The sequence below is a fragment of the Condylura cristata genome, unplaced genomic scaffold (assembly GCF_000260355.1).
Source record: "Condylura cristata isolate star-nosed mole 26May11 unplaced genomic scaffold, ConCri1.0 scaffold00011, whole genome shotgun sequence".
NCBI lineage: Eukaryota > Metazoa > Chordata > Mammalia > Eulipotyphla > Talpidae > Condylura > Condylura cristata.
In genome coordinates this window covers 41,448,076-41,461,344 of record NW_004567112.1, presented here as the reverse complement: position 1 = coordinate 41,461,344, position 13,269 = coordinate 41,448,076, and the positions used below count along the sequence as shown (strand labels likewise).

The 13,269-nt window shown below is 32.6% G+C and overlaps 1 protein-coding gene across 1 annotated transcript in view; it reads right to left on the bottom strand.

The window, feature by feature from the left end:
* The window catches only part of CTNNA3 (catenin (cadherin-associated protein), alpha 3), a 1,271,003-nt gene that overhangs the window by 486,911 nt on the left and 770,823 nt on the right, over window positions 1–13,269 (bottom strand). The window contains exon 10 of the mRNA XM_004680853.2: window positions 7,565–7,657. Within this exon, the coding sequence (XP_004680910.1) occupies window positions 7,565–7,657 (93 nt within the window). The remainder of the gene's footprint in view (window positions 1–7,564; window positions 7,658–13,269) is intronic.

Genomic DNA, 13,269 nt, shown 5'->3' with positions numbered 1-13,269 from the left:
TCCTGTCTGTTTAGAAGGAGATAATGCCAGTCACTTTATTTGACTTAAGACTTCAAGCAGACAAAAAGTCATATTAGAAACTTTCATTACTTTGGTTAGAAACTGAGGATTTCTTACCTTCCAAAGAACAAATAAAATTGAGAAATACTGCTGATTTTCAGCATCCACCTACCAATGTCAATAAAACAAAGTGAGTTCATTCAGTGTTATTTTTCACTGCATAAATATGTCTTGAGTACCACCTATATTTCAGAAATATTCTTAGGATATACTAATGAATCAAAAATTCCTACCCTTATGGAAGTTATACATTTCCATGTTTAAATATGAGTATATGTGATCTCCAATATACACCCTCCTTCCAACATTTTTCTTTTTATACTGCACAAGCCTCTATGTCTGTGACCACTTTGACTTTCCTTTCAAATTCTTTACACACACACTACACAAAACTTTTAGAAAGTTATTATAGATTTCCAATAAAAAACATTTGAAAATATATTCCCAAGCAGAGCACTAATACTATTTAACTCTGGAAGTTCATTTAGTTCTGTGAGTTCACTGGATACCATTTGAAATGATGAATAATAGAATATATTAAAAGACCATACTAAATATTGATTCAACTGTGACATTGATTAGAAAACTAGTCCTGTGGACTGAAAGTGTATTTACCATAGGGAAATTATCCTAGGACTCACTATAATTGTTATTAATTAAAGAATCTTACTTATAGAAAGAATAAAGACCATCTAATTCCCTAACACCTAATAATGAGATTCTTTTTTCAACATCTTTGACAAGGCAAGGCCTATTGACTTTTGGGTTAAATACTTCCCAGTGATTAAGTAATAGCTTATGATATTTTAAAACAATTAATTATTTTTCTGCCTAGTCCTTAAGCTGAAGGGACTGAAGAGTCTGAAATTCTTGACATACACTCCCTCATGCCAAGGATACTGGGAGTTTCACTTGTTTCATAAAGTAAGTATTATAACCATTTTAAAGTTATAAAATGATTTCCATTTCACATTACAAATTTACAGCCATGAGTCACTTAAATTAGTACTTTAAATTTATGGTGTTTTCAGGCTACAATTTTTTTTTTAAGGAGGTAGAGAAAAATGAAAAGTAGCTGACAGAGGGGTAGAAATGTTTTATTTTGCAAAGGTATTGCAGTAAGCAAAGCTACTACCTATTCTCATTATTATTATGTAAGTTAAATGGTTTTTATTCATAATCAAAGAAATAGCACATCCATTCAAAGAAAAAGTTGAATGAATTTTACTTTCTGGAGAAAAGGTTAAATACCTGATCTAATTTCACTATTGACTACAAAAATGTTTTCATGGAACATTATAACAAATCTCCTTCTCAAGTCCTAAGGCCCTAGGTTTTTTTTTTTTTTTTTTTGCCAAAGATTTCATTTAACCTAAGGCTATATTTTTCTTTATTAAATTACAGTTTGTGAATTGAAAAATATTAGTGCAAATTCTCAAAATATTCTAGAATATTGAATTCTTTCTGCCTTTTATGACACATACAAATATAAAATATATACTTTTAAAATAGCCTTCCAAGTCTCTTCTTAAAATGGAACAAGGGTTAAGTTGCATAGTTAGCTTTATCCTTCTTCTTGATTAAGTTAAAATAGACTTAACACTGTAGCAATGTTATCCTTCAAATCACATTTCTTTCTTTTATATTAAAGATAGGTTCATTACAGAGTCTCAGTGTTGGGAATTTAAAACATTTATGCCAACTTCTTACCCACAGCTTATATACTTTATATAATAGTTTAGTCAAATATTCCCTCCTGTGTTTAAATGGCTGTGGCATTGAGAAACTCCAAATCTATCCTTTCTTAAAAAGTCCAATTCCTTCTGGTGACTTCTGTATCCTCCTAGTTTCTGCTCAAAATTTGTAGTTCTGCCCCTCAGGGACCTTCAGAATAAGTCTTTTACATCATAGCCCTGTAAAGACAGCGATCATATCTCTCTCCTACCTTGTCCTGACCAAAAATTCCCTGTTGCTTTTATGAGTATTTCACATGGCATAGTTTCAGTTCTTGTCACTATTTCATACACCCTCTGTTAAATTTGCTCCAAGTGACAATCCTTTTTTTAAAATGTGAAACATGTAACTAGGTGAAGCATAAAGGTTGTGTTCCTTTAGGCACTATAAGAACCAGGACAAGACAATTCACTGAAACCGAGGTGAATTCAATTGTATTAAACAGCAACTGAGTGTTGTCTACCAGTTTCCCCTAACTCTGTGGTTTGTCAGCCTAACTCACCCCATAATAAATTTAGGATTTTTTTTTAATTCATTGGATTTTATGAAGAAATTAAAAATATATATTTTCAATTAAAATGACTGTCCTGAAAGAAATAAAATAGAGTACAAAATTATTATTCCTTGTTTGTTGTCCTTAGTCTCACTTTGTGGAAGTAAACACTGTCAACAGTCTGTTATCTGTCATGACTGTTAACCTTTCAAAAATTTTCTATAAATACATATGCATATGACTCTTACACCTCCAATATTTCTTACATAAATGATAAAGTATACAATCATTTGAAATTTGTCTTTTTTGAATTATTTTATGACTACTCCAAAACATACAGTGAGCTAATTTACTACTTTAAATAGTTTTTGGCATTCTCTGCTAAACATTTACGTTGGTTCTAGCTTTTTCCATTAAAGAGAAGTTGAGTAAAACTCTATTTAAAGACTTTATGCATGTGCACATGTGTGGCTATATAATTCCCATTGCTGAAACGGGAATTTGTAGACCTAAATGTGTGTGCATGTATTATTTCAGTAAATATCGTGCCAAAATAAACATAGAAAAGAGGAGCACACACACAATTAGGGTAACCCCAGTTGTGATAATTTAGAATTTTAAGGTGTTTTGTAAAAAAAAAAAAAACACTCTAAAAATAATTTTTTGGTTCCCCGAGGGTACCCATGTGCATGGCACACCTCTCCTGTCTCACCTGCTACTGCCCTCAGCAGTGTACTTTGTTAATCTGCCTACAATGCTCCTTACTGTGTCTCTGGTGAATCCTCTTATCACCCCTGCAACTTTGGTCTGTACCCCAGTTCTGTGTGCTTAAATAAATAAAAATCTTTTTAAAAATAATAATTCCTAGAGGCTAAATTTTCACTAAGTCATGTTTCTTCTCCATATTTTTGCAATTTGTTTTATAGTGACCAATATGTATGGTTTAATATTTATGTCTATTATATTTTACTTGCAATCTGAGATTTACTTCACATTTTACAGTATCTGAATTTTTATGACTGAGTTTTTTCATGTATTTTCTTTATCTTCTTATTTTTTGCCTAAAAAATTAATAATTTTGTTCTATAATTTTATCATTAGTAAGACACTGCAGTGAGCTTGGTCAAGAATGTCACTGTAACCCACCAGTGGAACTTTAGTTGACAACTATATGTTAATCAGTCAGTTTAGGATTTTTCAAAATCAGATCATTTCAAGTTAATTATACCATCAATGTTTTCATGTTGTCAAAGGGAACACACTACATTAGTAACAGGATGATAGAAGAAGATTCTGCATAAAGTTTTTGCTCTCTCTCAATATACAATGATTTACATTGTTGATGCTCTATTATTTATTTATATATTGGACAAATATTTATCAAATATCTAAGGAAATCTGAATTTCTATTAGGTACAGGAAATATAAGCAATGAATAAAAGAGACCAAATAATTTCCTACACAGTGTGAGGAATGTACATTATAAAGTAAAATAATCTAAGGCAAAATTTGGGGATATAATATAGATGTTAGAAGAAATAAATATAGTAGTGCATTAGCCCATAAAAAGGACTAGCTGGAGGAATGAGTTAGGGAAATAAATCTCTGAGAAGATGAATTTGGAGTTTCCATTATTCACTGTAACAGAAGCTGGCCACATGATTATATGGGAAAAGAGCACTGGGAAATTACCAAATACAGCAAGTATTTCCAGTGGAAAAGAACTTATACAGTGTTTTAGAACAATAAAGTCAATATGCATTGATTTAAAGGATGAAATGGAAAACTATGTTGGGTAGGTTTGAAAGATAACAGTAGGAAATTCATAAAAGTCTGATTAAGCCATAAAGATGTTTGCATACTACTGTAAAAGTTCAGTAAATCAATTGCTTTGATAAATATCTTTGAAATTTCACTAAGAATTTTCTATAGAAAGTAGATTAAAGAGTGAGAATATATGACATATAAAACTATGGGATTATATTTCTGTAGTCCAAGATAAAGATGGTGGAACAAGATCCTGATGGAGAAGATGTAGAAAAGTATGCAGATTCAAAATAAGCATTTCTGGTGAAATTGACAGGACTCTTTAATGGATTAGATAGGCATAACTGTCATTAGCATAAAAATAAAACTTTCACAAATGTATATTTGTGTCTGTTTACTTTTCTCTCTAGTTGCATACTCAGTGCCTACAGTGTAGTGTTATAACAATAAATATTTACTAAATTAATGAAAAGAAAAACCTTTAGATTTTCTTCCCAGAACAACTAGGTAAATGAGACACCACTCACTAAAATCGGTAACATGTAAGAAGCAAAGTGAGATGGAACTAAGGTAATCAGGAGTTTCATTTGGCTATTTTAAGTTTTAGATGTCTTCTGGAGTTACATGGAAATGAAACTTTAGATATGTGAGTCTAGTCTTTAGGGGAGAGGTCTGGCCTGGAGAGAAAAAATTGGAAGCTATCAGCATATAATCATGGAATTTATTGAAGTACATAATAAAATAACTAGAGTCTCCCAAGGAGGTTTTAAGAAAATATATGATTGTGGAGATACATAGAACATGCTTATTATTGGAAAAACTGAACATCTTAACAAATAATTATCCCCTAAAATAATCTAAAATCCAAGGAATGTTAATTATTTCAATAAAAGTTGTAACATGCATTTTCATAGAACTTTACAAGTTGATCCTGAAAGTTACATGAGAGAGCAAAAGATAACAGCAATAGCTTAAAGAACAAAATAAACCCATTTGCTTAAATATATCAGTTTCATATAAGACCATTATTAAGACATTTTTACACTGTTGCAGGGATAAATGAATGGAGCAGAATAGAGCTCTCTAAAATTTGTGTATGTTGAAATGTATCTCAACATTCCTATCAATTTATATTTACATATGGAATAGTAACCAAAAATTTGTATATATCCTTTAGGTGATTTGATAAGTAATATTTGTTAAATATGTGGCATGTATTATATAATATGTACATATGTATTACATATTCATATAAGTATACACATATGTGTATACAAATATTTATGTGAGCTAATAGAAACATTTTAAAAGTCTATGTATGTGAGTATGTGGGTGAAATAACAGCAGCATTTCACACTAGTATTAATTAAGAATATTCATCCATGGTGGATAAATCCATGATGACCCAACTATTACCACTATACATAAAAATAGATCTCTACCTCATTTTAGATATAAAAATAATTTTCAGGGCCCTCCCTGGTGGCGCAGCGGGTTAAAGCACTGCACTAAGAAACTAAAGAGCCGCTTCCGCATGAGTTCGATTCCCGCCTGCCCCGGAGGTGACCACATGGCGTGGCAGACCTCTCCTGACCCGCCCGCTGCTCCCCTCATCAGTGTGCTTAGTCAATCTGCCTGTTCTGCTTCCCGCTCTGTCTCTGGTGAATCCTCTCACCCTCCGCATTTCTGGCCTGTACCCCAGTTCTGTACGAATAAATAAATAAATCTTTAAAAAAAAATTTTTTTCAGATGAAAAAGACTGAAATTTGAATAACAATACATCACTGCTTTTAAAAGAAAATATAGGCTAATAGAACATTTTTTTTGGAATAAATTCCTAATAAAGCACACAATCATAAAGCCTGGAACAGAGTAGTTGCTCACAACATAGTTATAGAAGATTTTTTAAAAATGCATCACATGTATACATTAAAACTTTCTATGGCTAAATATTATTTTAAAAGTTTGGTCATAGAAGATATTTTTTTAAAAACTTAAGCAATGCAAAGTTAAGTAAACAAATAATACACAATCCAACTAAAAGTCATTAAAGGGTTTAGTTAATACATAGAATAAGAAAGGCAAATGCTTAATAAACACTTTAAAAGAATCTCTTCAGCATTGAGAAAAATTACAAATTAAACCCAATTATATATAGTTAATATTTTTAGGATTCAAAAGACATTTAAATGAATGACAACATCAAGTATTATCTATGATGTGGAGACATAAGAATTCGCAGAGATTTTTGACAGAGGCATAAGTGATGGAACCCCTTTGAGACCTCAGCACAATGTTCTGTCCCTGTATGACCTCATAGAAAACTCATGAGGTTGTGTCATCTGGGCTGCTGGTCTTATAGATTATTTCCCCTGCAGTATTGATTTGTTAATAAATATTAAGTCAAAAGAAGCAATTTTCCTTATTGCTTCTTCAATATTTTTAGAGATGAAGTTGTCAGAAAGACAGATCAAGAATTAACTATTTTAGAATAAGAATCTTAACTGATGTTCACAGATTTGAAGTTTTAAATCATTGTTGTATTTCATATCTTTAAATATCTATGACTCTTATTAAGAAATAATTGTCAATACTGTGTTTTTCTTAGACTACAACAAGAAGTTTAAGAGTGTCCTTACATGTATCCTGACTCATTACTTCAAGGCTACTAATCACCTAGAAATAATTCCCTAAAATATGACATTCAGGTTTTTTAAATTCTTGAATTACAACACGAAATAATTTGTTGTCATTTCCCAACGCAAGCCCACTTTTGATAAATGTAAAAAAGGAAGTCACCCTTTTCATACTATTTGAGATTTCAACATTAAAAATAAATGACTAGGCGCTCCCTGGTGGCGCAGCGGGTTAAAACACTGCACTGAGAAGCTAAAGCCACTTCCGCATGAGTTAGATCCCCGCCTGCCCCCAGAGGTGACCACATGGCATGGCAGACCTCTCCTGACCCGCCCGCTGCTCCCCTCAGCAGTGTACTTCGTCGATCTGCCTGTTCTGCTCCCCACTCTGTCTCTGGTGAAGCCTCTCACCAACTCTGTACTCTGGCCTGTATCCCAGTTCTGTATGTACAAATAAATAAATAAATAAATAAATAAATAAATAAATAAATAAATAAATAAATAAAAATCTGAAATGGGTATCTTGGTGATGGGTGTGGTACAATTAACATTTATCATTAGAGGTGTAATTCCAGTTATACCTCTCAATCATAAACTGTCTTATAAACCCATGTTATCTAAATAAATAAATATTGTTCAAAGTTGCTTTGAAAAAGCAAGATTCTGATATGATCCCTCAGGGAATGATATAAGAGTAGGAGCTAAAATAACTACTGTAGGTGATTAGTAAAGATGTATATCGTTATACTTGGGGGCAGTTTTCTGTTTCTGAAATATGTATTTTAATATCTCTCAGTATTTATAAAATTCTAAAGCATTGTATATACATTTTATAGCTAGTTTAATTAAAGATATAGTAACTTAGATATCATACCTGTGGACATAAGGTTTCCAGGTGACTGGCAGCAGTTTTGACAATTTTAATCCCATCTTCATTTGTTGACATGGAACAAGCAAGATTTGCCACCTTAAATCAAACCAGAATAGTTAATAAAACTTATTTCAGATTATCAGGAAAATGTAGAAACGCTTTTTACCCTAGATAAGAATATATACATGAGTCGTTGAAAGTCTCATTGACAAACCTTCTCATAAATGCCACTAGCAGCTGCTTCATAGAAATATTCATAGATCTGTTAAAACAAACCACAACAAAGGTCCCTAGAAGACTGTTTAAAACAAAAGGAAGATGAATGAGTCAATCAGTAAACACTACAGAGTTTTGTAGTGTGGGTATACAAACAGTAAGAAGCTAACAAATATGTTTTCCATGGACAGGAAAAAAAAAAGGTCTATGGATTGAATGCTAATAGGTTCTTGGAATCTCATATGATTATGATTGATCTTAAGTTTTCATTGGCTTAATTTTTCCCAGAGGTCTATTAAATACACTTAAATTACATTAAATATGACTGCATCTTTATTCATGTTATTATTGAGTATCAAATATACAACAATGCTGGACAAATACAAGATAATTAAATTGTTTTTCCTGTTTTTGAGTTTCTACTATAATTTCATGGGCACTGTTTACATGCCAGCAGTCGATCTGATTCAAGCATTAGAGATACTCGGTTCTTTTATTCATTTTGCCTTTAAAAAAATACACTTTCTGGGTCCTTCCTGGTGGTACAATGGGTTAAAACACAGAACTGTGAAGTTGGATCCCAGGCCAGGGAGGTGACCTACATGGCTCAGCAGACCTCTCCTTTCTTACCTGCTGCTCCCCTTACCAGTGTACTGAGTCAATCTGCCTGTTCTGCTCCCCACACTATCTCTGACAAATCCTCTTACTGCACCTACACCTCTGGCCTTTACCCCAGAATAAATAAATCTTTAAAAAGAAAAAAACAGCAAACATACACTTACTTCCAGTGAAATAGGTATTTTTCTAAATAACTACCCTTTTGTCCATTACCCAACTCCAAAGTTACAGATACTGTGTAACACAGAAGAACCATGAGATACAGTCTGAAATTCTTTTCTTTCTTTGAACCTCACTCTCATTCATCATTCTTCTTGCCAGCAGTGAGTATGTATGGAGACAAAATAGTCCCATCTTCAATATAGGTGATTATCTCTCCATCATTGCAAGGGGATCACTTTTCTAACAATTATTTTTCTAACTTTCTTAATATCTCAGTTATTATGTATTTTTTAATACATCATAGTTTTTAGTGCTCACATTCAAAATGTATTCAGATTTGTAGAAACCACACATTAGCTGCATGTAGTGAAAGCCAACGTAAGGCATATTTCTAGGACACTATTTGAAGAGTACCATAAAATGTTACTTAAATGGATTTATAGTCTTTACTTTTTTTATGGCATTGCATTTAATGTCAATAGTAGAATGCGCCCTTGGTTTACATTTACGTATAATGAAATAACAGCCATATATTATTTAAGTGTGGAAGAGCATGGCTTACTTTATTAATGTATATGGAAATGACTTACTTGAAAAGGTCTTTTGTTGGCTTGAAGGTCACAATGCCTCAACTTTCATATCTGACATATAATTAGCACATTTGTTGAATTATCTGAAAAGGGCAGAGTTTCGAGCCTTCTCACTCACTTCCAAGTCCAACTCACAGATAGTGAAATTCAGCACTCAGACGGTCTTAACATCCTATAATAACTTGCACTGCACTGCACAGAAAATATCTATATCTAAATTTGACTTCTGTTTATTTTAGGTAGAACAACTAAAAAATACTGGCTGAAAATTTCTGTCGCATCAGAATTCCAATAAATCCAAAGTGAGCAAATTATAGAATGCTGCCCCACGTAGACACTATATTATTTTTAAATTTATAATTTTCTTTTTGTCCTTTTCAAAAATAAACAATCTTGAAGACTAGCTCATCTGAGTTTATCTTAAGTGAAATAAGCCAGAAGAAGAAAGATAAATACCAGGTGGTATAATTTATAGGAGGAATATAGGAAAGAAAAAAAAGGGTCAGACAAAGACAAAGACAAACTTTAAAACCAACCCTTGAAAGCTGACCACAGACATTTGGCTTTCAAGAGAGAGGGTGAGAAGGATGAAAATAGGGAAATGAAGGGAAAAACACAATAGATTAAGGAGAGAACTGTGGGTACTTAGGCAGCAGGAGGTTGAGGGTGACTATTCCTGAGTGGGGTAGAGTCCTTTGCTGTCAAACTCTAGCAAGGGTATAAAATAATGGCCTTCAATAAATAAATAAATAATTTTAAAAAACTATCTGTCACCAAGTGGACAAGTTTTCCTGAGCTGTATTCCCAGAAGGTAGAAAATGAAAATATAGATAGATAGATAGATAGATAGATAGATAGATAGATAGATAGATAGATAGATAGATAGATAGATGTAAACATATACATATCACATATATAAATGCTTATATATATATATATATAAAGATTCTTTTCTTTAATATATGTTTGCTACTATGTTTATTTTAAGCTAACTTGGAGACTAACATAACATAGAAATCATCCTAAACACAAATTTCTATTAAGTATTAGCAAACTTAAGTTTTAAAAAACTACTAATTGGAAATACAACACAATTTTCTAATTAATTAGTGACAATAATGATATAAACACTGATTTTATCTTCCTGAACTTCTTACCAGAACTTTTCTAGATTGGGCAAACTTTCTTGGTAATCAGTACTACTCTATTCTATAGCATGAAGATTTTTATTGATATTTTATAGAAATAAAGTTCAACATATAAGATAGCTAGTATTCTGTGACATACAGAAAAAAAATGGGTGCTAAGATATCAAATTTCTTACATTTCTTGATTTAGTGATTTGTGGTTGATTTTTCAAAGTCCCATCACTATGTAAATGAAGCTCTAACAAAAATTGTTTCTAAATTCTGTGTGGCTCTTTTGACAGTCAAGTATGTTCCCAAGAGCAGCATGAGAACAACTTCCGACTGGTCATAGAGAACAGTTGCAAATAAGATGTTTTACAAAATACTTTGAGATATGTGGACATCTGACATCTTTTGTGTATTTAACATTGGCACTATTTCAAAAGTGTGTAACGCTTCTTTTCTCAAGAAATCCCTGTGAGTGCTTTTTTTCCCACTAAGGAAATTAGGGAATAGGAGGTTTTAGAGGTAAACACGTAAGGGTTTGAAACTGATTTCAACAATTAAGTAACCTTCTGACCATGGGCAGGATAATAATGTCTTTAAGCCTGTTTTGTCACCTATAAAATGGGTCTGATATTTTGAACTCACTGGGGTATTTTGGAAGATAATGCATGAAGATGACCTGATATCAGGTAGCTCTAGTGCATGTCTTTCCCTCAAGCTCATTTTATCCTTTTGCTCATAGAGGAGTGGAATGGAACATTCACCCTGTTAAGTGTTTTTATAGAATTTGTATTATCCAGAAAATTTAGCAAAATGCTTAATATTAGCACTTAACTGAAACATTTTCAGGAATTAAAAAATAGAGACTAAGTTATCTCAGAGAGTGGAGTAGGGATGGATGCCCAGGAAAACATGAGGTGATATGTTCTACCTATCAGAACTCATTAAAGCAAAATAAAATGAAAGGAAAAATTCTGCCTTGAGATCAATCTAAGAATCTGTTAATTTATTTTTTTTAGTTCATAGGTCACCAGTTTGTGAACTGTGACCCCAATTCTCTAATCGTCTACTCTTTAGACAGATTGTCAATCAGGGTTATGCATTTGCTTTTTTTAAGTAAATTAAATAATATTAATTTAATATATATTTTACTTTATTTTAATTACAATTTGATATTTATGCCATGCTGAATTAGTGTTGACAAAGGTTCCTACATTGAAATGAATGACCATTTTTGTGACATTATATCTTTAGCTAGGCCCAAGTCTAAATTACCTTAAATAAATAGAATCAGATATTCAGGTAGATTTGCTTTTTTTTTTTTAAGAAGTCTGTGACACAATGTCCTTTCATTTTTACAGAAGATTAAATAACATTAATGTCATTATTGAAAGCATGTTCAATAATTATAAACACCAAACAAAAACTTCAGATAGGTACGATTCTCATGTTACTGAGAGGATTTTTTTCCATCAGCACTTCTGGAGTCTCTCCCTTTCTCACTAGTTCTTCTGTCCTTTAAGATGTATGATCCATTTGAGACTCTCTAAACTTGCAATATCAACGTGTTTTTTGTTTGTTTGTTTTTTCTTCATTATCATTATTCCTGTGATGGTGATCTTGTGACCTATGCAAATAATCTTGATGTTACTGTTGTAGTTGCTTTGGGTCATTGATTGCTTTAGACACTATCTGCACTTAGTTTGTAGATGTGATGTGTTCAGGATGGCTATGGACTGGCTGTCCACCTATCGCTGTTCTCCTTGGTCCTATTTCTTGAAGCACAACAATATTGTGTATAAGGCTAATTAATAGTCAGGCATTGACTTCTAACTGCTCAAATAAAAGGAAGTGTTGCTCATCTCTCATTTCAAATCAAAAGTTTCCCTGAGGAAAGTGTCTGAGAATTTGAGATAGGCTGAAAGTTAGGTCTATTGTGCGAGATAGTTAGCTAAGTCGTGAATGCAAAAGAAAAATTCTTGAAGGAAATTAAAAGTGCTACTCCAGTGAACACACAAATGATAACAAAGCAAAACAGTCTTATAGCTGACATGAAGAAGTTTTAGTGGTCTGAATAGAAAATCATAACAGCAACAATATTTCTTTAGGCTGAAATTTAATCCTAGCTCTCTTTAAAGGTGTGAAGACAGAAAGGTAAGAAAACCAGGAAAGAAAAGTTTGAAACTAACAGATGATGGTGAAATTTAAGGTAAGAAAAGCTGTTTCTATAACATAAAGTGCAGATAAGCAGCAGCGAGTACTGATGTAGAAGCTGCAGGCTTACAAGCTTCAAAGGGCGGGCTTACTCTCTTGCTAGGGGCTAATGCAGCTGGCAAATTTAAGTTGAAAGTCATACTTATTTAACATTCTTAAAAATCATAGATCTCTTGCTAAATCTTGCTAAATCTACTCTGACTGTGCTCTATAAATAGAACAACAAAGCCTGGATGACAATACATCTGTTTACAAGATTGTTGACTGAATATTTTAAATCCACTGTTGAGATCTACTGCTCAGAACAAAATATTGCTTTTCACACTATTACTTCTTACTGACAGTGAACCTGTTTACCTAACAGCTCCGATAGAATGCACAAGCAGATTAATGTTTGCACACCTGCTAATACAACATCCAATCTGAGGCACATGGATTAAGGAGTAATTTTGATTTTCAAGTCTCATTAAGAAACACATCTCAGAATGCTATAGTTACTATAGATAGTGATTCCTCTGTTGCATCTGGGCAAAATTAGTTGAAAACTTTCTGGAAAGGATTAACCATCCTAGATGCCATTAAGAATAGTCATAATTCACAGGGGAATGTGTCAAAATATTAACATAAACTGGAGTTTGAAAGAAGTTAATTCCAACCCTCAGGGATTACTTTGAGAGGGTCAGGTTTCCTGTGATAGATATAAGAGAGACAACAAGAAAACTGTAATTAGAAGGGGAGCCCTAGTCCTCCCTGGTGTTGCAACAGGTTAAAGCAC